Below are 27,314 nucleotides of genomic sequence, written 5' to 3' on the forward strand. Positions count from 1 at the left end.
CAAAACTATCTCCAAAAACAAAGATCACACTGGCCTCTCCTATCACTAAATGCAAATGCCTGGTATTTCCTGCCTACAAAGTAAAAAGATTGTGGCATTTCAGTCAACAATTTGCAGTAAATTTACACTTGTAAATGGTGAATAGCTACATTTACTACAAAGTGTAGGAGTAAATCTACACAGGTAGATTTACTTATGTATAAATTTGCCTTTGTGAAAAGGCTCTCTAGTCGCATGGTCCCGTGGAGACCTACAAATGATCTCTTCTGTATGCACTGTAACGTCACGATAAAAGGTCTCTGTCTCCTACAAAGACCATAAACTGTACTCTCCTACCACAAAGACAATACCCTCCTCCCATTTGCTTTGTAAACCTGATCATCCCACCAGCAGAATATATCTCTCCTACTACTAAAGCGAAAAACCTGGGGCCAGATTTATCAAGGTTTTAGGCAACCCTTACGCCACGCAAGGGAGACGCAAAACCTTAGTGAGATTTATAAGCCACGCAAGGACACCTTGCTTGGATTGGTAAATATGTAGTAAAGCAAAGCAGCACACATCACTGCCTTGCATTACTCTGCCCTATTGAGGCGTTCCATGGGGGAAGCATGGGTGTTCCCACGCATCCGCCTATAGATTCTGGTGCATTCCCAGATTAGTGGTAGACCTAGAAATGCATCAAAATGTTATGCCTCCCCAGGGGAGGAAATATCTTTATTTCGCCTTGTTTTTTGTGGCCTTTCTGCCTCACACATAGAAAGAGGAAAATGCCTCTCAGGATTGCTTTTGTACAGGAAGGTGTCCCTTCCTGCACAAAAAACAATCCTACCTGCAGCACAGGCACCCTTGCTCCATGATGTAAGGGTGCCAGTATTGGCACAAGGCAGCACATTGTACGCCATTGCTAGAAAAGGACAGGAGTGCACTGTGTAATGTTAAATACAGTGCTTCCTACCCTTTCCCTTTTACGCAGCGCAGAAAGGTGTCTTGCTGTGTTACACTGCATGAAAGTTTGATACATCTGTGCCCTGGTCTCTTTTGCCTGCAGTGTGTAGAAATGTGCATCTTCTTCCTGCGAAAAGTAACACCTGCCCTCTGCCACTACTCACGACAAAACCTATTCCCTCGGCTCTGTACAGTTAAATAAACTGGTCTTTCCTGTCGCCCACAACAAAAAGGTTTGGAACCTTACATTAACCTCTTGCATGCTGATGACGGCCCCCAGCCGTCATGCACTACGGCGCTTGTGTGCTGATGGCCGCTGGGGGCCGTCATGAACCCGCCCACTTGCGATTTTGCCGCACAGGCGCAGAATCGCGGCCGTATGGAAGGGGTTAACAAAGTCACTGTGCGTACAAATGGAAAGTTCTTCGCTGTGTTTGAGTCCAAGAATAATTTCCATACAGTTTGTTTATTAAAATCCGTGCTGCAAAAAGAATAATGGTGGTTCGGAGAATGGAAGCCTGTTGACTCAGATACAGATATGTGCATATCTTCTGGAGAATACTTGGGAATGTTTTTTAAAATTTCCTCACGTCACTCAAATACCCACCGGCAGCTCTTACCGGTTGTAGTGACCACTTCCAGGGCCAAGAATGGGCACAGACTCCTGCACTACAGGTAGAGGCTTAGATATAGATTCTGTGTCTCAGGTAATGCTGACAGGAGTTTGGGCAAGTACTGTGTCGCTCAGGCAATGCAGGCAGGAACTTGAACAGAAGAAAGAATGCCTTCATTACCTCAATTATGCAAGAAAAGCAGTCTGTAGGTCCATCTCCCATGTTATCCCACCAGCCGCCTCATCATGGTCTGTAGACCTCGCAGTCATTTCCCCACTGCCAAGCCCCTCTACTACCCACCTTTGCAGGAGTGAGACCTCTGAGAGCAGATAGAGCAATAAATATCAATACCCCATATTGCTCTTTCTATTCGGGAGACAAACCCCAGGGGAGTCATGCAGAATACACTACTCGCATACACTCTGTACTCCCTGCACACTGTAGGTAGATGCCAGCAGAGACAGGCAGCATACACTACCTCCCCTAGTGTAGTGTCAGATAGACCCCTCGTCTGCCCTGTCCCCACTGGTGACAGGTGCAGTGGGTAGAGTGAGAGTGGCCCAGTGCAGACTACAGGGAACGGCGGTAGACAGAAGACCCCAAACCAGACAGGCAGGAACCTTTCCCCTTTCAGGACCTTCTTACTGACTGTCTCCCCTCTTTCTCTGTATGCTGGAGGGAAATATCCCAGGGTAAAGCAGCAGAGCGTCCTGTTGCCAGCATCCCCACGCCAGCAGCCCCGAGACCGAAGAGGAAGCAGGCAGAGCGCCCCACTCTCAGCAGACACACAAATCAAGCATGGAGGAGTCCCATAAAGACCCTAGACTGCCCACCTCACAAGTATTGATGGTGGGGTTCAAGTGGGCATGCTAAAATCGCAACTTCACACCACAAAGTTTTTTAGCAATCACAGTCGACAAAGGCTCAGTCGCACCCTGCCACCACCATTTACTGTCCCACCTGTTCGTGAGGGACAGGCTTCGGGTAAAAATCAGGCATGCTGCCCCTCTGTCAGCTGCCCCATGCCCCACGCCCCACAGAGGGCCAGTATGCTGCTCCTTTGGTAGTCCTGGGTGACTTTCCAGTTGTGAGGTTTCCATTACAATAACAATCTAATTCACCTTGGGAAACTGTGCTGTCTGGGATGTGAATGGATATGTTAGTACTTTAGGAGAATGTGTGACCCTCAATGAGTTGTGGATGAATGTTTTTAATATCTGATGAAATGTACCCAATTGGGTTCAGCTCTTATAGGATGTGATATATGCATGTGCTTGTGTGTGTGTGTGTGCACACGTTCACTGTGTGTGCACGGTAATTGGTGCTAGTAAGTGCTGTTGGGTATAGGAATAGCTGATTAATGACATGTGTGCGCTGTGTTGCATATTTGCTAAGATTTCAATCTTAGCTTGTTTTGTTGTATGTTAGTGCATGGTGTGTCCCAGCAAATAGCGTGAGGATGAAGATAAATTGATTAGTTCTTCAAAAGAGTTGGATAATATAAAAATAGTAAATAGGCCACTCCATGGTGTACAAATCTGGCCCTCGGAGATGGGGAAAGAAATGAAGTTTAGTTCGATGAAACTGTAACTAACCAATTTGGGATTTACTGCATGGCCCCCATTAGAATGAATTAAAAAAAAATTATGCAACTATGAATGAATGCTGTCTTTTTAGTTTAAATTAAAAAAGGAAGTGCCTGAGTGCATGGGCCCTCGGCCATGGAATTCTGTCACCCCAGTTTTAAGGCATGCAACCTCAGTATACACATTTAAGACCACTCACAAGAACTATATACAGCTGCCTCCTCTATTTCTTGCCTAGTCGAACAACCATTACATCAATTAGAGGCTGCATTTGGTAGCAACTCCTCCCACTGGGTTGTCCTTTTGTACCCCTGGCACTAACCTTGCTACCCCTGGGAACATGAAGGCAGAAGCATTAACAAAAGCAAACAGGGCTCTTTTTGTAGTTCAATTTTTTTTCTGGACTGGCCACTCTTTGCTCGTCTACTACGTCATTAGCTGCAAATAGGAGTCTGTTCACGTGGTATGGGTGGGTTAAGCGATCAACCCAATTTGTTCATGAGCTAAGGGTGGGTTAAGTGACCAATCCAATGTTGTCTTTTTGAGGGCTCAACTGGTTTCTGATGCTACTTTTGCTTCGACTGTTATTGATGTGAACTGATGTCAACGCATCCATGACATGCCTAGAGACATCCATTGTCTTATGAGCACACTCTACATTTATATTATATGTATATACAACTTGAAAAATAACGACCTAATTTGGTACAGAGTATGCAACTTGGCACACCGAGATGGAAAGTAGATTTGTTAATAGGGCATATAAAGTGTGATAGTGCCCTCACTGGCGACCTGGTATCAAAAAGCAGCTGGAGGGTAACATAAGGAGAATGGAGGAGACTTGCCTGTTATATAAATTAGCCAGACAAATCGCTCCACTAAGAATGGCCATGCACCCCTACTATCAGAATATAGAAAGAGTTATAAATCTGTCAATACTTCCGGGTGAGGTCTCCCTTGATAAAGTGAAGGCTGTAAGCATGCTCTGAAGACAAGAGTGCAAGTACCTCTGGAATGTGAGAATGCAAGAGATTTTACCCAAAAAAGTATATAATCCCGCATTTTTATTTTGAATGGAAAAAAGACCATGTAATAACCACTCCCCGCCCACATTCTCTTGTTGCATGTGCTAAATATTTTGTTTCATAGCTGAAAAGCACATTTTGGTAACATTGTCTCAGTGTTGCAGTTTTCATTGATTATAGCCTATGGAGGGATTTATTATTGTGACTAGAAATATTTATGTGACCAGGAATATTCAAAATTGTGGGTGTTATTTGACATAATTTATATCTGAAAGATAAAAATGTTTCCAAGTTATAATTGATTGAAAACCGTGAACAAAGTCATTTTGAAACTACAAATTAAAAAATATATCCAAATTAGAGCTTGGTTTGCGGCATATCTTACGAGCTCAGCCAAATATGCAAAACATTTTAGTTAACTTCTCTTCTTTCTACCACCACTCGTGGCCTTAGATTTTGCACTGACCCTAACCTTGATGCTTTCCACTCTATCTCGAAGTTGTATGGTATTTTCTTCTCACCATACCGGTTTACATGTTGTTACTCAATATTTGAAGCTGGTGTAATTTGTTTCTCATCTAGTGTTCTGTTTCTAATGTAAAGCACTAGAACACCTTTGGATAATATCTGCGCTGTATGAAATCAAATGTATAAATAAATAAGAAAATGAACTTGCAGTGTATTGAACATTTTATACTGTGTGACTGGGTTTTTTAGGTCTTGTTTGATGACAGTGCATACGCTTTCGCAGCGAGGGCGAGGGGTATTGTTTAGAATAAAGGGCTTAAAGCCCATCCAATGCTTACCATTCATTGGCTTCATTGGTACTCTTATTTTCTACCTCTTAATTGGCCAGTGCATGCAGTGTGTCACTTCTTTTTCTTTCTGTAGAGCATGGACCAGGAACAGATTGCTTCCTATTGATTAGTGTCTGTCCACTTCTCGTGCTGTGAGTAAGGTACTGTTTCTTCTTCCCCTCCGACTCACTCCTGTCCGTGGTACTTCACCCCCCCCCACCCACCCACCTCTTCTACATGTTGCTTCTTCCCCTATCACCCACTCCTGCTCTGTGCTGCCACAAACCCCCCTGTCGTAGGTGCTTGCCTGTACCCCCACACTTTCCAGTGTCTTTCCTTGCCCGAACCATCGGAAAATAATGCGCTATGATGCGCCGCCAGCACTGGCCATGTCATAGCATTTATTTCAAACTTTACTTTTAGCCATTCTGCACACCCACGCTGTTGTATAACATGGCTAAAAGACATTGACAAAGCCAATAGGTGTTGCATAGGCGTAGCCTTTGGCTGTCCAATTTTTGATTACCAAGGAAGGTCTGTAGGTATGTTTGAAGGCGACCTATCATTAGGGGTACACATGTGTACTAATGTGTTGCTACTTGCAAAACTAGTAGACTGCTTTGCAACCCTGTGACTTAATTGATCTGCCTACTGCTAACTAAAAGTAAGAATAATTCTAACTTTTGCTGGTTTACAATTTAGTTTGTTGCGGTTGTTAACAATCACTGTTTATTTACAGTTGATTGCTAAAATTGCTCCATAGGGCCATTGTGGTGGTTAAAGGCCGGGCAATACATCTTTCCAGGAGGTTGTCAGCAATAAAAATGTGTGAGGTCAGTTTATTGACTATTTTGAAATAATGGTGAATTGTTTACGAATGTAAAAACCTGTGAATGTCTCTTTATGAATATTGTTGAAAACAAATACAAATCTTAAGCCCAGGTTTCGTTTATGACATCATACTGTCTCTGCTATCTTTTCCCGTCCGCAGCGCGGAGATACCCCATCTGAGGTGATTCAGGCGCTTTACAAATGACATAAATAAATAAATAAATATTTCACTCCTTTTCTCACGCTTTATTTCCCCCTTTTTTTTAATTCTCTTTCCTGCACCTTTTCACTCTTTTCTAATTTCTGCCCCGCTTGTTTTTCTTTCTCATACAAACTCATTTTACCCAGACTCTTGCTGCGAGCCAGGCACCAATTTCAGTGTGTATTCTTCTCCGTGTAGGCTTAATACGAAGCAGATGTGGCCTGCTTTGTCATCTTTGGCTGTGCAGCTAATCAGAGTGTCGTCAACTCTGGGTTGCGCAAAGGGATATTTATTCCCAGAGGAAATGTGAAATGTGACACACATAACATCTTGTACAGAAAACATGCTGAGCCTCTAAAATGTTAACTACAACTTTGCAGCTGTGTTGCCATGGGCTGAAAGAAGCATTTTGGATGCAAGTTCAGCAACAGTTAGCGCTGTATTGAAAGATAAGAATAAATAACAGAGGGGCATATTACCAAGGGCCATTATCGCCGCTTTAGCGAGACTTTTTCCCCGCTAATGCGGCGATCATTTTATCGCCCTATTACCAAGCTGTCGCTAACACCAGTTAGCGACAACTTGTAGGCGATAGCGGGCATTTAGGGGCCCACTTTGCATGTGTCAGCGATAATTATCGCTAATGCCATGCAAAGTGGGCGTGCCAAAATGTCAGCGACTGAAAACAGTCGCTGCAATCGCTATCGCCTATGATCAACACAGGCGTAGTTTTGGAAATATTTGCGCTAAGCGCGAATATCTCCAAAAGCTAACGCCTGCCCTGACCAGTTCTTAGCCATGTTATCCAATGAGAGGTGGATAACATGGCTAAGAGCATTGTCACGGTAATGCCTGAATATCGCTGTATTGACAGCGATATTCACGCATTTCGCATGTTTTTTATCGCTCCTGAAATAAACCTTGCTAACAGCAAGGTATCTCAGCGATAGAAACAGGTGAAGGGCGGCGATAGAAATATTCCTGCTAAGCCAACACAGCGATAATTATCGCTAGTTGTTGGTAATATGCCCCAGAATATTTATTCGGAAGTAGGCACAACCATAAAAGATTTTTAAAAAACATACTATGAAAAGAGATTCATAACAGTTATAATTCATTAAAAATTCATTACAAATATTGTGCAAAGTCGCAAGGTCCAAGCGTCAGTCGTATCTTGAGTTGATTGATCTAAAAGCTGCCCTCAGGAAATTCGTGACTACAAAAAGATTGTGGTCATTGGGCAAGAGCTGCAAATACATAAGTGCAACACAAGCTTGTCTAAATTTCATAGCTTTAAAAAGGGGCCTAAGCAACAGTCTCTGTATTAAAAGAGATGGTCACAATTTCGTGGAGAAGCTACTGTACTATTATTTTTTAGGTCTGGCGTGAGGAAATATATATGTAATAAACTTATTTACAGGGGCATTCAGCCAGCCCACTTCACCCATTACATAAATACTCCTGTGAGTGCAGTGCATAGTAAAACAAGGATCTAGGGCAAAGCGGCATTTTATGCCTATTGATTAAGGGTGGGTTACCTCACTTTATATTTGGACTTGTATGGTGCCAAAACCAATAGTATAAATTTGGCATACGATTAAAAGGATATTTGTAGATTACAGCGGGAGGCTGGTTGGAATTGTCTAGCCAGGTGGGTTTGAAGTTCCTCTCAGACGTGAGAGTGAGTCAGGGTTGATGTGTGCCGAGCATCTTTTTTGGTCACAGCAAGTAAATGTCTCTTGTCCACAGACCAGGAGAGTACACCTATCAGTGGTGGGGAGCAGAGAAAACCAACAGGGATCCATGAATGCCAGCCTTACACTATAGCGACGAAAGGGCTCATTTTGGCAATAGAAAATCAGTCCTGGCAGAGACACCGCAAGCGCCCCTACATTCACCCCCTTTCTTGGCACATAAACATGGCCTACATTTTGGATTCTAACGGTGTTTATTATACACTAATACGGCAAGAATACCTAAGGTAGCAAAATGGCAGCAAAGAACAGAAGTATGTTGGGGACAGGGAACATAATAGTGTACAGGATGAAGAATCAAGGCATGATATATACTTATGTACATATTCTGTACATTTCCTAGCCCTAATTTCTAGTTTTTAGGTTCTACCATAATAAGGGAGATAGAAACTGTTAAATAGGCCCACAAACACCTGTAAGGTTCAATTTTTATCAGGAGAAGTGTGGGAAAGTTGAGCGTTGAGACATGCTAAAAGTGCTGCAGTTGTCTGTCTTAGAATAGTAAATAAATTGTGATTTGTTTACATATATATTGACATTTGCTGGGTATTCTGGGTAATCAAATGTGCCACAAATCAAACAAGTCACAACACCCTGGATACTCCTGGATCTCTACTTTCTAGAAATCTCTTGGGTGAGTAGGTTTGCTTGGGTGCCAAATAACCACAGGCCCCAATACCCCAGTAATCCCCTGTAGAAGCTTCCATTTAAAAAACACTCTGTTATGCCTAGTGTGTGGATTCGTGCTCAAACCCATTGGAAATCTGTTGTCATTTTGTACCATCACACTCACATCTAGAGAACACAGATGCGGGTCAAGACATGCATATCCTCCTGCATTCCTGCAAAGAAATCGCTGAAACACTTTCAAATGTCATATTTTAAGTTTTGCTCCAGCCAATCAGGGAAATGGAAAACTGGAACTAAGTGATATTTTGAAATATGTAGATGTCAAAAATATATAGTTATTGTATCTTTCCATGCAGCTGAGGGATCATAACTGCGACCAACCTGAAACCTGCAAATTTTCAGTTCCTTTCCAAATTTCCCAAAGGCACTGCACCCAGTATAGTGCCGGTGGAGACTCTGAACTCATAGAAACCCCATACATGTCTGATGCCGCCTCACTCAGGAGACCCAGCTGAACAAAGGTGCACGGGCAAGCATGGAAGGAATATGTTTCTGTATGAAAGGGGCTGGAGGGAATCATCACGTTTTGGAAACAAATGCTTACATCTGGGAAATACCATATTCAGGACAATCTTTGTGCCAGCCAATCAAGGTGAGGGAGGCAGAGCACCCAACGTAAAAACTTTAAGCAGAGAGATGTTAAAAATATATGGTCATGCATATGTCCATAAAATCCAGGCTATACCTGCGTCCAAAAATCAAGTACCATAAATGGGCATTTTTCTTTCAGTTTCTTTCCATACTTCCCATCACTTATAGGTGCCTTGATCTCATAGACACCGATTCATGTCTTGTACCCCTATACTCAGGAGACCAAGAGGAACAACAATGTGGTCAAGTCTGGGCAGGGCTATATTTCTGTGCGATGAAGGTTAGGGGGCCATAAGACATGTGCCCTAAACCGGAATACACTTTACCTACTTTTTCTAACGTAGTACCCTGAACCCATAATAGATAGCCCATGCATGCCCCTGGTACCACTATGCTCTTGAAACCCAAACAAACAAAGATGGGGGTCAAGCCTTGGCAGGGATATGTTGCTGCACACAGGCCGCTGGACAGAATTACAGTGTGTTTAAAAATAAATGCCCAAAAATTGACAAATGTCTTATTCTGAGTGATCTCTCTGCCAGCAGATCAAGGTGAGGGAGATCTGGCACACAGAAATAGAATCCTTATGATGAGTAAATATTAAAAATATATGGATGTGAAATGTTTCCATCCAGCTCAACAGTCATCACCTGTGGGCATACTGACCCCATAGGAAACCCATACATGGAGACCTAGAACAAGACAGACTGGGGACAGGCCTTGGCAGGGATATGTTCTTGCCTGAGGCAGACTTGAAGGAATTACCATGTTTTTAAAAAAAGTTTAAAATCTGCCAATCATCATGTTCAGCATGTTCTACCCGCAGGCCTATCAGGTTGGTGCAATCCGGTGCTCAGTGATTGAAACCCTGTTCGTGTAGGTGTTTCCTTCCCTCGCGGCCGGGCTTAGCTCCGCCTCCCGCCCTCAACGACCGGCCAGGCTTCGCTCCGCCGGTCCAGCGCCACTTTGCCAGACTGCAAGCCCCAGGAGCCACAGGGGCACATCGCACATTTTCCACGCGCCAGGAGGCGCTTAAAGACTCGCCTGCTGCGGAGTCCTTTGGTGTTTGTGTAGGTGTTTCCTTCCCTCGCGGCCGGGCTTAGCTCCGCCCCCCGCCCTCAACGACCGGCCAGGCTTCGCTCTGCCGGTCCAGCGCCACTTTGCCAGACTGCAAGCCCCAGGAGCCACAGGGGCACATCGCGCATTTTCCACGCGCCAGGAGGCGCTTAAAGACTCGCCTGCTGCGTAGTCCTTTGGTGTTCGTGTAGGTGTTTCCTTCCCTCGCTGCCGGGCTTAGCTCCGCACCCCGCCCTCAACGACCGGCCGGGCTTCGCTCCGCCGGTCCAGCGCCACTTTGCCAGACTGCAAGCCCCAGGAGCCACAGGGGCACATCGCACATTTTCCACGCGCCAGGAGGCGCTTAAAGACTCGCCTGCTGCGGAGTCCTTTGGTGTTTGTGTAGGTGTTTCCTTCCCTCGCGGCCGGGCTTAGCTCCGCCCCCCGCCCTCAACGACCGGCCAGGCTTCGCTCTGCCGGTCCAGCGCCACTTTGCCAGACTGCAAGCCCCAGGAGCCACAGGGGCACATCGCGCATTTTCCACGCGCCAGGAGGCGCTTAAAGACTCGCCTGCTGCGTAGTCCTTTGGTGTTCGTGTAGGTGTTTCCTTCCCTCGCTGCCGGGCTTAGCTCCGCACCCCGCCCTCAACGACCGGCCGGGCTTCGCTCCGCCGGTCCAGCGCCACTTTGCCAGACTGCAAGCCCCAGGAGCCACAGGGCACATCGCGGATTTTCCACGCGCCAGGAGGCGCTTAAAGACTCGCCTGCTCCTTCGTCCCGCGAGGACGCGCGCGGGAAGCGCCGGGCTAAGCCTGGGCAAAGGGCGGGCCCTCTGTGGCCCTCAGAGGCCTGAGGAGGACGGGACGGGCCACCCCCCTTGGCATGTCATGAGGAGGTAAAGCTACCGATTGACTTTTTCGTACTGGACATTAGCACCTGCCTTATAAACTCTATTAACCTGTTTACCTCCATTCCATACCATGATCCGCAAGGGGGTTACCACTAAAACTGCTCTCTGGTCGGATTCTTGCCCTAGGACGAAAGACATGAATACAATTAGTACACTGTTACCTACGCGCAGAGATGTTGAAAAAATTTCCAACCAGCCCATAGACAGCCTAACCAGTAATCAATCCTCTTCTGAGATAACCAGTACAGGGTGTAGCCTCTCACTGTTGGAGGAACTAAACAGTCTATGTAAGACTAGGTATGCCCCAGCAGGATTACCCTCTCCGCCAAACAACATTAACCCGTCAACCCCTAATGAGAGTGTGCTGGAACCCTTCTCTATTTTCACAAAAGCCAATATACAAAGTACAGTACACGTTCTGGGTACATCTGTCAAAAGGAAACATGACGGGGACAAATATAATGCGAGTCAATCTAAAATACTAAAATTACAAAATGGGCCCTCTAGTCCTACTTTGTCTCCTACCAATTCCCCCCCAAACCCAGAGGTGGCTAATAAATCAGACGACCTAGCACCCATTTCCCAGATGGCTTTATTGTCTATGATCGAACAATTTGATCAAATCTATCATATACCCCCTGATTGACAAAATTAACACCTTGGGGGATAGACTGACAGGGATTGAGGAAACAATTAAACTTAATTTGTTACCTTCTACCACAGTTGCAACATCTAATCATCCCTTGGCAATTGCCCCCCGAACGTACCTAAACCAACTATACAAAACAAAGCTTCCCAAACCCAAGTAATAGTTTCCTCCTCTTCGCCCCCAAATGTTCCTAAAGCCCCTCTTAAAACCACTATAGTGCACAATACCAGAGTAGACCGCAATAGGGTTTCTCGAATTCATCTACCTCCAGAGGCCGCTCCATTCGTGTGCGTCCTCTCGGGAGTCCCGCAACTCAAACAGGGAAAAACAGAGAGACAACATGACCTGTTAAATAAGGTCAAGTTTTGGCTAACAAAAAATAGACCCCTGCCCCATGATCTTGACGGAAGGATCATGAATGCGAGGAGAGTGGGCTGGTTAGGTCCCCTCCCAAAAGACATCACTGGTGACCTGGTACTAATAAGATTTAGGAGTAGACATATTGTTCCATACCTCAAAACATGGACACCCAGAGAAGGTGATGGCCCGATATCTATCTGGGACCTTCACGATTTCTACCCAAGCACTTCATATATCCCAGCCCCTAGTCTCGTGGCTGAGGATAATACTAGGATGGGCAGAGGAGTTTGCGTACCGCAGTATCGTAGTATCCCCGCGCTTAACAGTATTGATCTAATATATAACAATCTTAAGTACTGATGTATTGTAAGAACTGTTTCATGAATCCTGTAAAGTATGTTATTACCAATATATTCACTTCTACAGGGTGAGCAAATGTTTTTAATTGTTTAACTTGCAGATAATTTGTGACTTCATATGTATGTTTCTTTTTAATCATGATTGTATTTTTTAACTGAACGCTTTTATGATTTTAAACAAAAATCGAATAAAGCAATTTGAAACTGAAACTGATTGAAACCCTAGAATATGTACTTTATAAATCTGTGGTTGTGGTTTGTCTCCATAGAGTTCAGGGTGATTCTTGCAATTAGGTATCCTAATTGTTATTTATTTTTTATAAACTTTTTGGGGGATATTTTTTAGAACAAGCATTGCAGCAGGCATTAATACACAGACCACTTTCGCACAACAGTTAAGGTTCCAAGGCCAGCTTTCTGTGTACATGCATTATTACAAGTGACAAGGAGGGATATTACAAAGCCATCGTAGTATTTATCAGTAAGCAATAGGGCTGGCTTTCATCTAACCTGCTCCCTCGTACTACACTCCCCGTTCAGCCTCATCTGCATCCGTCTCACTCTCAGTGGGTTAATTCTCCTTCTGCTCTGTCTCAGACTCATCTGAGTTGAGGGCAGAGTTACACAGTTCCCTCTATTCAGTGAGTTCTGCCTTGATCTTATCATCTGTCCGACTCAGTTTCGTATGTATTTCCTCCGCTAGGGCCCACTTACTTACATCCCTAAGCCATATTGATAGTTCTGGGCTTCTCTGCCCCATCCAGGTTATAGCTACTCTACGCCTGGCCAGGACCATCAGCAGTTTATATGCTATTTTCTGTGTCTTGGGTTTCTGTACATGGGCCAAAAGGCACTGGATTTGTTCCTCTCTTATGAGGAGACTTGTGCTTGTACGCACCCTTTCTACCACTTGCAACAGGAACTGCCGCAACTCAGGACATGACCAAGCAAGGTGTAGGAAATCTGCCTCCTCTATTCCACACCTGGGACACGTGTCAGCTTTGTGGTGTGAGATACATCTTAGCTTCACCGTGGTGAGATAGGTGTGGTATAAGAAATTGTAATGTATCAGTTTGAACCTTGTGTTGCAGGAAACTGTGTGTGAGCGGGCACATGTTTGCCCAAGCTCTGTCCTCTATTTGTTGATTGAGATCCCTCTCCAATGCTGCCTTTGATCGCGGGGACTGGGCCATTGAATCTAGCCTCATGGCTTTGTAAAGAAGTGATATCATTGTGCCCCCGGATCCGCATGTTAGTAGCAGGGCCAGAGTACTTGTTGGCTGCGGGATGACGGGGCATGAGGGCCAGGTAACCTGACCACCTCCAGGATCCCCATATAATGTAGGTAGAGACCCTGCCCCAGGGCGAAGCTATCACAGGCTTATTCATACTTTAAGAATGTTTCATTCGGGTAGAGGTCTGCAAGGGCTTCACATCCACCATCCCTCCAAGCATGGAAGGACATATGGGCGCCCATGTGTCTAATAGGGGCCAGAATCCATATGGGGAGCTCTCTGTGGAACGGTGCATGTTCCAGCACTGTTTCCACATATTGCTGCCATATATTTGCAGTTTGGCGCACAATGTAAGTAAGTTCGCCCCCGACTCCTCTCCCCGCATCAATGCTACTGGAAGTGTCTCTGGGTCTATGCAGGAGGCTTTTTCCCTCATTGTCCCTTTCCGCAAACCAGCGGGACGCATGCTGTAACTGGGTGGCAAAGTAATATAGGTCAAAGTGTGGGTACTCCAGTCCCCCCTCTTTGGTGGGATTGGGCACAGTAAATTGTGGAGCGCATAGAGGCATCTAGGTAGCATCACCATTTTGGACACCGTGAGTCTGCCCATTAAGGAGAGCGGTAAGGTATTCCAAAAGGTCACTGAGTGTTTCAGGGCTTCTAAGACCCTGTCTAGATTTAGGGTTAGTAACTGGCATTGTCTTGAGCAATCTGGACCCCAAGGTAGCGGAAGTGCGCTCTCTCCCTTCTGAGTTCTAGGTTTGGGAGACCCTCTAAGGGCATGGTGGCTAAGAATGCCAGGGGGAAGATCAGGGATTTATTAGGATTGAGTAACAATCCAGAGACCTCCCCGAGTCGCTCCAGGTGCTACAGGAGTCTGGGTATGGCCTCTCTGGGCGAGATCACATAGGAAAGGGCGTCGTCCGCATAGAGGGAGAACACATGAGTTGTGTTTTCCACCCTGATTCCAACTGTTCCATCTCAGTCCTCATCCGGACCACCAAGGGCTCAATGGCCAGGAGGAGGAGGGGCGAGAGTGGGCATCCCTGGCATGTGCCCCATCCCAAGATCCATTCCTCTGAGCAACCTCCCCTAGCCTCACCTGTGCAAGTGGCTCAGTATATTGTATTTTAACCCATCAGCGGATCGGGCCCGAATCCCACTACTTTAAGGACCTCTCGGAGGTTATCCTAATCAACTGGATCAAAAGCCTTTGCCAGGTCTATCAAGATGAGTGCCAGCTCTTCCTCCTGATGTTTTACTTCGTGCATAGGTATCCTGAATTAGTGTTTCACCTTTAGTTGCTTTCCAAATTTCCCAAATGCCCTGCACCCAAGTTATTGGCAGTGGACACTCCGAGCTCCTGGAAAACCCATATATATCTGTCCCCAATCAGGTGACTGAGAAGAACACAGATGGGGAGTCAAGCCTAGGCAGTTATGTTCCGGGTCAAGGGATTAAAAAGGAAATACGACGCTGTGGAAAACAAATGCTAAAGATTGGACAGCTATTATGTTAACGTGTTCTGCACGTCAGTCAAGGCAAGGGAGTTATGCCTTACACCAATAGAATCCTTAGGTCATACAGAATTAGATAATATATCTATATTTTATACCTTCCATGTAGTTTTAAGTATGATATCTGTCAATAATGGAACAGTGTACCATAAACAATGATCCTGTAACAATGTTTTCATAATGTCTGTGCTTACATAATTTATTGTTCGGACTACAGTCTCTAGAAAACCCACCCTTTTTAGATTGACAGGCTCCAGACATTTAGGGCAATATTTCCTTGTTTAACATTGATCCACTGATGCCAGCCACATGACTCTAGACAAAGGAGAAACGATGGTCCTCATCCTCCTAGACCTCTCTGCAACATGTGTCACAGTCTCCCACCCCATCCTCATTCAAAGCCTACACAACATGGGAATCCAAGGAGACACACTCAGATGGATGTGCTCCTTCCTGACAGGCAGGATCACTCAGTCAGCCTGGCACTGTATACCTCGGATGCCCCGGACTTCATCTGAGGAACTGTACAAGAACCCTCCCTGAGCCCAAACTTTTTCAACACAATCACAATTCCTCTAGCCGGCACCATCCACTCTGACAATATCAAAGTCATTTCTTACTACGATGACATTTATTTATTTATTTATTTATTTATTTATTTATAAAGCAATGCATTCTCTCCCTCAAGGACAAGACAACCAGTACCCGTATTAAGTTAAATTCCTGCATGACTGAAATTGCCCATTGGTTGAAGACCAACTGTCTAAAGCTACACACGGACAAAAGCGAAATCATGATCTTAGGGAAGAGCACATCAACATGGGATTCCACCTCGTGGCCAACAGAGCTAGGAGCGACATCCATCCCCACCACCCACACCAAGAACCTCTGGATCTTCATTGAACTCGATATTACCACCCATGTCAATGCTACCATCACCTCATGCTTCTATACCCTTAAAATGCTGAGTACGATTTTCAAATGGCGAAGAAACAGAACCCGGAAAACTATCAAGCATGCCCTGGACATAAGCAAACTGGTCTATGGGAACACCTTCTATGCTGGGATCAACAAAAACTCACCAGAAGGCTGCAGACCATTCAGAACTCAGTGTCCAGAATCACTCTCAAATCTCCATTCACATACGAGCACAATTCAAACTCCTTACCGACACTTTCAAGACACCACATAACACTGGTCCAGAATACCTCAAAAACTGCATCTGCTATCACAAAACTTCCACATACCTCCGCTCGTCTAGACTCCTACTTGCACAAATCCTGTGCATACAGAAAACCAAATCAGGTGGTCGCGGCCTTCTCCTGCATTGCTCCTAAATCATGGGATGGCCTGCTACTTCACATAAGTGCCTCCTCCTCACTTCTCAATTTCCACAAGAAGCTGAGGGCCTGGCTTTTCCAGTGGTCCCACTAGGCCCTATGTGTGCCTAAACTCACACCTGCTCAGCACTAGAATACCCTCCTGGGTGATGGTGCCAGTGGCGGCTGCTGTCTAAGGAAAGTGGTGAAGCTTCATGGGGAGAATAAACAAAAATCAAAACGGGTACTTACCCACTGGCCGACGCCTCGCCTCAGTGCTCTGCTCCATTACTGTCCTGCCATTTCATGGCTGGTGCATATGCTCCCATACCCTTGTGAGCTCCCCCACACCAATTCAGATGCTGTTCTCATGCTGGTAATACTAATACCCAGCATGAGAGAAGCACTGGGATTGGCCAGAGAGGGCTGGTTTGGTGCTCAGTCCGGGCTTGGGATCCTGTGCCTCTTCTCCACCCAACTGTGCAACACGCTTGTGTTGGAGAGATCTAAGTGCGCATGTCAGGCTGGCCGTCGTAAAACAGCCGGCAAAACCGACATGTGCACTTACCGTGCCCACTACTCCTCCTCGCTGCTGAAGCTGCTGGCAAGGAAGCCCCACCCTACTAAGACTCGGTTCGAGTGACAGCCTGCAGGATAAAAAATAAAATGGAAATATCATTATTTTATTACCATTTCATTTTTCATGATTGACTTTGCTTTTAATGGACTCACAGAACTGGGAGACACTTCTCTGCCCTAATAGGGGAGCAGCCACTGGATAGTGCACTCTACAAATCCCCATAACATAAGAAAAGCAACAAAGTATTGAGGGCATTGTGATTATGGGGCCGAATCACAAAAGCGTGAGTACAGGAAGTAATACTACAGGGGCACTCTTTTACATGCTCTTAAATGTCTTTGTGAATTGGCTCCAAAACCTCCAAACTCCTGTTACTAAAATTGCAAAGAGGGCACACCTCTTTCTGTCTAGCCTAGTTTTATATGAATATGACCTGAATATTCCTTATTTAATCCAATTCTAGATGTTTTGGGCCCAACTAACAAAGTGATGTAAGAGTACCTAAAAGAGTGCTTGTGGAGTACTCTTGTAGATAGTCCTAAATGCATTTGTGAATCAGCCACAATATTCTCAGGGAGCAAAGAGTGTGATGCAGGATTTTCAACAAAACATATCCCGGAATGTGACAAAAAAATATATAATTTGTATGGCTGCACACAGAGGCCAAAGAGATACATATGTTAAAACAACCTAAAATCGATTAATTTGTCTTCTAGTTGCAAATTGTTCCCTGGCTGAAATGTTCTCTCTGACCCATGAAGGAGGGCCAAACGTGGCTCTGATGAGCTTCATACCATGAGACACGTATGGCTGCAAGCAGTGCTAGAGGCCGAGGATCTGCAGTCCCAGATTGTAGAAGCCCCCTGGAAAATCTCCCGCCTCCCCTTCGCTCAGGCGATCCTGCCGGACACTGCTTGTTCTCAGAGTTTGGGAAACTGCATGCTTCTGAAATCCCCGAATTCCATCTGATTCGCCTTGGAGGCATTTTTTTCCCTGTTAACTCACCATAAGCGTGAGATGCTTGCCAGCATTGTTACGCGTTATAAATAGGCCTTTGCCTTTTAAAAAGCCATGCCAAATATTTTGCTAAAGTTATGCTGGCTCCCAGAAAACTAATAAAAGCGCTCTATTATTTTGTAAGGGTGTCTACCAACCCTAAAGAGGGCCACATTCAGCAGAAAGGCCAATGAATATCTGTGAGATATGAAAGACGCAGGGGAGGGGGGGAGGCTCGGGAGTGGGGGCACTCATGCATTCTGCAGGTGGGTCTCAAGAATCTGCAATCTGCAATCCTTTATGCTGAAAGTGAGAGCTTTTTGGACCTTAGCTAGAGTTTTATCTGAACTCCTACTTTCCACAAGTCTTTCCTTATGTTTCTTGTCATACTTCTTTTTTGGTTTCAGACTAGTTGATTATGCTGCAGGTTATGTGGGAGTATTATCTTGCTATTTTGCCGTTTTCACTCACTGGGATCAAAAAGAGATCCCAAAATTAACATGATCCTTGGAAAGAAAAGCATATGCATTCACTGGATCATATTGACAATGTTATTTACCAACAACAATGAGTCTTGCATGGAAGTGCAGGAACATATTAAAAGAGTTGGCATAAAACTTACGATATTGCTCTCAGCAGAAAACAAAACAAACATATGCACACTTCACGTAATAAAAGGTGTTCCTCTTTTATTCAGTGTCCCAGCTTTATCCTACAACTGGTCCACACCGTAGCCCCGAAGAAACGACACTCTCATATAAAGAAATAGCTTTGCAGAACAGTATTTAGATGACAAAGATATAGTGAACTTTTTAAAAATGTGTTCCATTCAACTACAATACATGCAGCATGTTTTTTTAATGATATTTGAATATTCGACATGTTTCTGGTTCGAGTTTAAAATGCATGCTGCAGAAGGTTGAATACTCGTAAGTGTAGTAAATCCAGTTACTCATCAAATGCCACCGCTGAACAATTGTGTTTTTTTACCGCCCCCCCCCCCCCGCTGCTTTCAAATACTTTTCAAACTATTCTCCACTTCTCATTTTTTATATTGCCATTAATAGTAAGGATTTATGGTGTCATTATGGTGTCATTGTTTCAATTTCAGTGAGATTTGTTAGTATTTTCTCTTCAGGGAGGTCTGGTATAAATTATATTGTTCTGAGTGAGAGTCGTTCAGAATTAGCTTTGGCGAGATTGCTAACTAGTTAAATCCCATCGAGTTCAGGGAAAAGTGGGTGTTTAGTTTGCACAGCAGTGTAAAGTACTGTTGTAGAAATCCTGGATGCTTGCCTGCAACATTGTTTCAACTGTTGCTATCCTTGCTCTTACTTCTACAGTTGCTGCTGAAGCCTGGGGAGGAGAGATATCTCAATCTTTGGGTAAACCTAGGGCTCAGGAGGCATGCCCTACTGTGGCAAATACCCCCCAGTTTCCATTCATCCAAAATACTAGCTTAATCAACTGTATGGGGGAGATTCTTTAGCCCGCTCCAATATCAATAGCCCACAGATAGCTGGTAGGAAGAGGCTCAGCGTGGTAAAGTCACAGTCAGTAAATCAATCAGCCTGGGGGATGCAGCTGCAGCAGCCATAACACTGTAGGGGACACAGTTATCCATCATGTGGCCCGTCGTTAAGAGGGGCAAGTTGCAGACTCAGGATAAAGTTTTGGGGGTCAAATCAAGCCAAATGGATGTTTCGGCAGTATGGTCCCTACCTGTATCAGGTATCAGTCTTCTCAACTTCATCCTAGAGAACCCTAGATCATTAAATATCTTCCTTTCAGCTGGCTGCTCATACAACTGGGGAGAAGGTGACATTGAGCGCTCCCGGGGAGGAGTTTTTTTTTGTTTGTAGTTTTATATAGCGCAAACTGGACCCAAAAGCATCAGAGCACTTTACATGAGCACCAGTTACGTTACAGCTGGACACATTCATTTTTGTTAGGCACGGGAGATTAAGTGAGTTGAGAGTCCCTGCCAAGATTCGAGTCCGGTTCCCCAGCTCCGAGGTCGACCACCCTAGCCATTGCCACATTCTCATTCATCGCTGTTGGCTCAGGAGAGCTGCCATCAGCGGCAGCAGCTTCAGCTACAGTCTATGTTGCAACTAACCTGAGACTCTCCAGAGTTTACCCCAGAAGACAAATATTTATCAATCTTCCTATGGTATGTCAGAGGGCCCTGTGGCTGTAGCTGTAACAGGACAACCTGACGTAGGCATCGGTACACCTGATCGACAATCTCAGCTGTAGTTGCATGCCCCACAGGAACTCCTTGAGGCTTTTTTTTCTCATTTTCAGACTCGGGGAGTCTGTCAAACTCTAATCCAGAGGACCATGAGCCAGGGGGTACTGCCCTGATGCGCAGTCTCAAGGACTGGTTGACAGTCAGTCAAAGTTTTATGGGGTCACTTGTCATTGAATAACAATGGACAGGAGGAGGAGGTTGGGACTGGTTTCATTACAACCACTCAAATTGAAGACCTGGCAACACAAGTTCTCTCAGGGTGTCCTTGATCCCGTAACATATATTTTGGCAACGGAAGATAAGCTACTGTGGGATCCTGATGGCACGGAGCTCACCCCCACAAACCCTTCTCCCCTGGTCTCAGAGACAGATACCTTTCCAACCTCGCTTGCTGCCTCTCCGCCAACACAAGCTGGCAGTAGAAAAGCCTGGGCCTCCTCCATTGCTCCCACTACTGAGCTAGTCTCCCCTCCCTTGTCTATTTAAGAGGTCCTGAAACAATACATGGAAGAGTAGCATAAGGACTCGCTTACACTAAAAACTGCTGACCTAAAGACGCAAGTAGTCCTGTGGAAACTTTCTAGGAATATGGATATTCTCTACACGTGGCTTGGTAACGTTGAAGCAGCTCTGCAGTTGGTCTTGGGGGAAGTCAAAACACAATCCTCACAGCATGAGTCTCAGCTGGTTACACTTTCATCTAGGGTTGAGGACGTGGAGAACAGATCCCATTCGAATAATCTTAGGGTCCTTGGCATTTCAGAAGGTGCCCAAGGGGAAGTCCCACGAGGATATATAGTCCGTCTTTTCAGGGAGTGCTACAATTGGGACATGGACAGCATGATCTAAAGAGCTCATCTTTTTCCATTGTGTCCACTTTAGGAGGGGCCACTGCCTTGCTCTCAATGGGCAATACTGATTAATGTTGGTAACTTTTTATTGAGACAAGAGATTTTCTGGGCAGCCCGTCCAAGGTCACCGATCATAGCTTCTCGAGTTGAGTTCTTTGTCCTTTCTGATTTTTGCCACATGACAGTGTTAAACTGTGGCAACTCTGGGAGCATATCCTTGCTCTTCAAAAGCTTGGGGACACTTTTGTTAATGGAGCCAGCTATCCTGCACTTGAAGTATGAAATTCAAGTACATCTTTGTTTTAAAGCCCTGAGGGTTGTAGAGTAGTTGCAGAAATAGCAGCCAGTTTAATGACATGTTGACAGACTCTTCTACACCCCAACTACCAACCTCTTCTAGTGGACTTTTCCTTTTTAGGTAGATATACACTTCACAAAAGTGTTCCCATTTTTTTTTCTCATATCTGCTCGCAATATAAAGCAAAGGGGGCGTGGTGGAGGTTTTTTTCTCTCTCTTTTTCCTTGTTCTTGCTTCTATCTTCTTTCTCTTTTTTATTCATAGGGATTCTGAACGTTCAGGTCATCGTCCATGATTTTTTGATTTCGGTTCTGGGCCCCTCGGGGATGGCTTCACTCTTAATGGCTACTTACAGGTTTGGATATCTTTTCTTTCAGGGGGTGGGAGATGGTCCTTGCTTGGGCTTTGGTTGGGTGGGTGGGGTTCATGTCGGGGTGGCTGTGGGAGATTTTCACGGGGGCTGGGTCATAAAGTGGGTTTGGGTTTTTCACTAAAATGAGGAGCAAAAGTTGGGCAGAGGTTGCGGAGGAAAAAGAAGAAAAATTGGAGGAGAAAAATAGCTTTCTGACTTTTAATGAGAATAGTTCTCAGAGTTGGAGGATATCTTTTTGTCTTTTTGCAGTGTCTGTCCGGCATTGGATAGATCATGATAAAGGCTAATCTTGATGATAGCCATGTCCAGCTAGTACATATCCTTTCTTGGAATGTGAAGGGCATCAAGGTGCCCCACAAAAGTAAACTAATAAGGAAGGAACTACATTACTTGCTTCTGTATAATATTTGCTAGTAGGAGACTCACCTTTCCAAGACCCAAATCTCTCTGCTAGATGATTTAGGCTATTAAGTCCACAGTACCACTTGTTTTACCCTCGCTCAGATGGGAGTTGCCCTTTTGATGCAAGAAAAGAGCTGGGCTATGACTAGGCATAGTTTAGTTCCGGACGGCCAATGTCTCTTCATGGTGATCGCCAAGAAGAGTGCTCATTTTACATTATGTATAGTCAATGGCTCTAATGTGGAAGAACCCATGATCTTTAATGATGTTCTTGCTGAGTTATGTCAATGAGCTGAACCTCTGATGGTGTGTGGTGACTTTAATATTACCCTTCACCCCTGACCTTCTCTTGTGTAGGGGCATGGACTACAGTTCCTAATGGGAAAAAGCGCTCAATGGAGCTCTTTGAAGCAATTAATGGCCTATTATGCCCTTGCAGATGTCTGGCAATGCTGCTATCTAGGAAGTCCTGGTTTACATTCTATTCAGCCCCTCATATTCACTTTCACAGATTTATATGTTCCCTGCTAGCCATTCTTTGTTACCACTTCTCAACATTCTTCTTAACCCAAGGGTTATTTCTGACCATAACTCGCTGTCCTAGAGTGTTCCTTGCAACCTTTTGGGCCTCGCACCTGGACCTTTTACAGCAGACTTCTTCTTGTTGAAGGTTTTATTCGTTCAATGAATAGGGAAGTGAGGGAGTTTTTGGAGGAGAATAATGAAATGGTCTCTACTCTATCGGTATGGGAAGCACTTAAAGTCTTCTGTTGCGGGTACACCTTAAAATACACTTCATATCTGTGGAAGAAGCATGGTAAGGCAGAGGCTTCTATACATTCTTCCCTTGCCTCTATGAAACACCACTTGGCAGAGAGTGTAATTAGTCAAGATTGGGGAATGTTCTTATCACTTTCAGATCAACTAACAATTGCACAGGCCACCCATAGGGAAAGACTACTCGGTAAGGCATTTAAGAAGCGCTGAGCTAAACAACTTACCACCTTTGAAAATAGTGAAGAAATGGAGCGAATACTCTCCTTCAGGGTTAATGACAGATCTAGTGCTCATATCATACTGAAAATTATTAACGACAAGGGAGTGCAAGTCAGTGATCATGAGCTCATATGGAAGGAGTTCCATTAGTTCTACCAAAGGCTATACAGTGAGGATGGGGTCACTTCCACAGATGCAATTGCGAATTGCCTGGACTACAATGGTCCAACTTAGAGGACCCGATTACCCTGTCCAAAGTTGAGGCTGCAGTCAGCCAGTTGGCAAGGGGGAAAGCCTCCAGCCTGGATTAAATTCCTTTTGAATTCTATTTAGCTCTTTCACAATGCTGGTACCTAACCTTTGTGATCTCTTTAATTCCTTTGAGTCACGGGGACAGGTCCCTGGGACCTAGGTGGAGCCTAATACTGCTATCTTCCACAAATAAAGGAAAGCCCACTTGCTGTGTGGCTCATATCACCCAATATCTTTGATAAATGGTGACTCCAAGATCTATACCTGGGAGCTGGCCAAGAGATAATCCTCTGTAATTTCTGATTAGGTAAGTGAGAACCAGCATGAGTTTATACAGGGATGTGATACCTCTGTGAAAGAGAATATATCCATCATTGCTCTGTCCCTCTCTTTGGGAAATTATGGGTGCCTCAAGGTTTGGCCCGCAGTTCATTGCCCTGGTTCAGCAACTATATCAAGGTCTTTAGAGCTAGAGTTTTCTTCTCGGCTAATCTTTTGCCCCCCATGACGATCGCTAAGGGTACCCCCTTTCACCCCAGCTCTTTGCATTCCATATCGATCCCTATATTCAAGCTTTGAAGAGGTCAAATGACATTCTCATATTGTTTATTCATCAACTTGAGCTTAAGGTTCTAGCCTACGCAAACGACGTGGCTATCCTGACTTTTGCACCGGCAGCCTCCCTATCGGCAATAGAAAAAATAGCAGGGGAATTTGGTGCTGTTTCAGGGTATAAACGTAATCTCGATAAGATGTAGGTATTAGCGAATACTCTTCCCCCAGGGCAAGAAAAGCGTTAAGTAAGTTCAGCTTCATATTTAGGTGTCAAACTATCATTAAAGATGGAAGATATAATTGAGCATAATTTTGATCAAACCTTCACGAGGATGGTAGAGATCTTTAACAAGTGTAACAGATTACATCTAGGGATAATTAGAAGGTGTAACCTGATTAAAATGATTGCTTTACCTCACTATTTATATCACTTCAGATATATACCTCTCTATCTTCCCAACACTTTTTTCTGTCAGATTGAGGCATCTTGACAAACATTTATCAGGGGCCATAAAAAGCCTAGGTCCAGCATACTGAAAGGGGTATCTCCCTACCAGGCCTGCGGGTATATTAGTTGCCCGCATTTATGCCACAACTAATCAAGGTCCTGGGTAGAGAGCTGTGGGCTTTGGGGATTAGGTTTCCAGAATATCTGCCATCGGGAAAGGCTACTGTGCCCTGCACTTGTATTATCAACATGCTGTACTTCAAAATTACCTGGCTTAAGACTCTGAGGGTGTTGCACTCCTATTTTAGAAAGAGGCTACTGAGTATCACTCTCTTTAATGCATATACCTATCTAGGTTACAATCCAAATCTGGGACCCTTTGATGGGGGATCCTGATACGTTTTTAGGCTGGTCTATATACCATAGCCATTTTTTTTCCTCATGCTTATCTTTGATAGTTTGATTTCAAGATGCACAATGCACTTTACTATAAGCCTGTGTACCCTGTCTCTGTGGAATAATGACCGTTTAGCTGTTTTTCTTTGTTTTTAGTGGATTCAGAATTATCTGGTTTATAAATTCTTGTCAATGTTATTGTTGTTGTTCAAAATGTACTCCAATAAAAAAAAAAACTGTTCTGCTTCCTGAGCAATGGTTTGTAGATCATGACTAGAAGCTTCTGAGGTATCTCCTCACATTGTATTTTTAATCGAAAAATACTGTTACACAGGAATTCAATTTCCTATCACTGGGCCAGATGTATTGCGTGCCCCAGGGTAAAGCAGTCAGTATTTCATTCATGCACAGTGAAAAATATCCATCTATCAGGCAATTGGTAGCAAGAGGGCATGGGGATGTTTGACTAAGGTTGCCAATTGGCCAATAATGTTTTTGGGGAAATCCTCAAATCTGGTTTGTCTCTTTGAACTGCAAACTAAGGCAGAAAATATTGGAAGAAATCACTTCAAAAGAGGATATAAATCGTCTCTCCTGAGAAGTATTTGGCTTACAGTTTCTTACAATGAAGCATGCCACTCTATGTGGGTGAAATTCTATCACCCAATGATTGTCACAAATAGCCAGAGTATAGTGGTGCCTTTATCATCCATAGGTGAACTGAACTTGTGAATATAATAATAATTTTACTTTATGCCAGTGTCCTTTTCCACCCCAGTTTTCCATCTTCTGTCAGACTTTTTACCCCGATTGCTCTAACATGCTCCCTTCTGTGGGTTTGGCGACTTTACAAACCACTCTACCCATATATTTAAAGTTGTCTCTGGAACCAATACATCATTTTGTATCTAACATGTCTATCATAACGTCCAAACATAACGCGTTTTGCTTGTGGCATAGTATTGTTTGCAATCATTGCGGTAGACTTTTTACGGCAAGTGTTTGTTCTCCTTCTTTCGGGGCCAGAGGGTCACCTCAAGTGTCCTGAGGCAATTTAACAAATCAGTTTGCCTTTCTAATTCTCCGTGGTTGCTGTTCTTTTTCCTTGTCCAATACAATTAATTATATTGGCGATGCTTACTCTATTGTGATATTATTTCTGGGCATTGAGCAATAGTTTGATGCGCTTTTAGATGGCTGTATGATTCGATAAGTTAGAGGGATGTATGACGTTACAACGCATACTTTTACAACGCATACCTTTACAACGCATTTTTAGAAAGCAACATCCACTACAACGTATTCCATTACAACGCATGCCATTACAACAAATTTTTAAAAACTACCTTTACAACGCATTCCATTACAACGCATACTACCTTTACAACGAATACCATTACAACGCATAACATTACATTGCATGTATGGTAAGTATTGGATAGTGTAGGGGTAAAAATTACTATTCTAACTCCAGGGGGGTGCAACAGTAGGGTAAGTGTTGGATAGTGTAAGGGTACTATGCGTTGTAATGTTATGCGTTGTAATGACATGCGTTGTAGTGGTATGCGCTGTAGTGTCATGCGTTGTAATGGTTGCGTTGTAATGGCATGCGATGTAGTGGATGTTGCGTTGTAAAAGTTTCGTTGTAATGGTAGTGCGTTGTAAAAGTTGTGTTGTAAAGGTTGTTTCCCAGTTAGAGACAATATGTTACTTATTAACTGACTATGTTCATTTGAACAGAGCATATGATTGAACAAATGAAAACAAAGTCTGTTTTAACTGCGGGCAACTCAATCTATTTTCACATTTAGGAAAGGCAGCGCCTGGAAACCATCCTCAACCTCTGTTCAAATGACAGCGCCGCCCCGGCCACCAGAACTGTTGCAGATGTCCAAACAATTAACAAAGAGCTTGAAAGACTCCAAATGTCAGACGAAGACTCCGTGTTTGAAGAGTCACATTCCAGCCAGAAAAAAGCTGATAAGAACCATATGTTCGGGAGTAGCGCCTCCTTCTCTGATCTCGGCAGCATTCATGAAAGCCGTTCTGCCTTCGCTGTTTCTAAAGGAATTAGAAGTAATGAATACTCCAGTGACGCAGCAAGGCCGCAATTACATTCTCCCGCTTCACCGAGAGTTTCTTACGGTGATTCACTGTATTCCGGCGCGCCCAAGGTAAATTATGTAATTCTTAATACTAAATGAAATTTCTCATGTTAACTGAAAAGGTAAATTCTGTATCCTTAATACTAAATTAAATTTCTCATGTTAACTGAAATGAAAATGTACCTTTCACTTGAGGACACATTGTTCTTTTTAAAAAATGTAATACGCGGTACAACAAAACTTATCCGCATTCACTGGAAATACTGTGAGTAGGTAGGTCATAACTACCAAGCAACAATTCCTGGAATGTTTGACAGTGTTTATAATATGCCATGAACGCACCACCTTGTGATTTGATTATTCGAC

At 44.3% G+C, this 27,314-nt stretch overlaps 1 protein-coding gene across 1 annotated transcript in view; it reads left to right on the forward strand.

Moving 5' to 3' along the window:
- The window catches only part of PHLDB2 (pleckstrin homology like domain family B member 2), a 453,671-nt gene that overhangs the window by 95,265 nt on the left and 331,092 nt on the right, over positions 1-27,314 (forward strand). Inside the window, exon 3 of the mRNA XM_078657711.1 lies at positions 26,655-27,017. Coding sequence (XP_078513837.1) covers positions 26,655-27,017 — 363 coding nt within the window. The remainder of the gene's footprint in view (positions 1-26,654; positions 27,018-27,314) is intronic.

The sequence above is a fragment of the Lissotriton helveticus genome, chromosome 8, assembly GCF_964261635.1.
Source record: "Lissotriton helveticus chromosome 8, aLisHel1.1, whole genome shotgun sequence".
Taxonomy (NCBI): domain Eukaryota; kingdom Metazoa; phylum Chordata; class Amphibia; order Caudata; family Salamandridae; genus Lissotriton; species Lissotriton helveticus.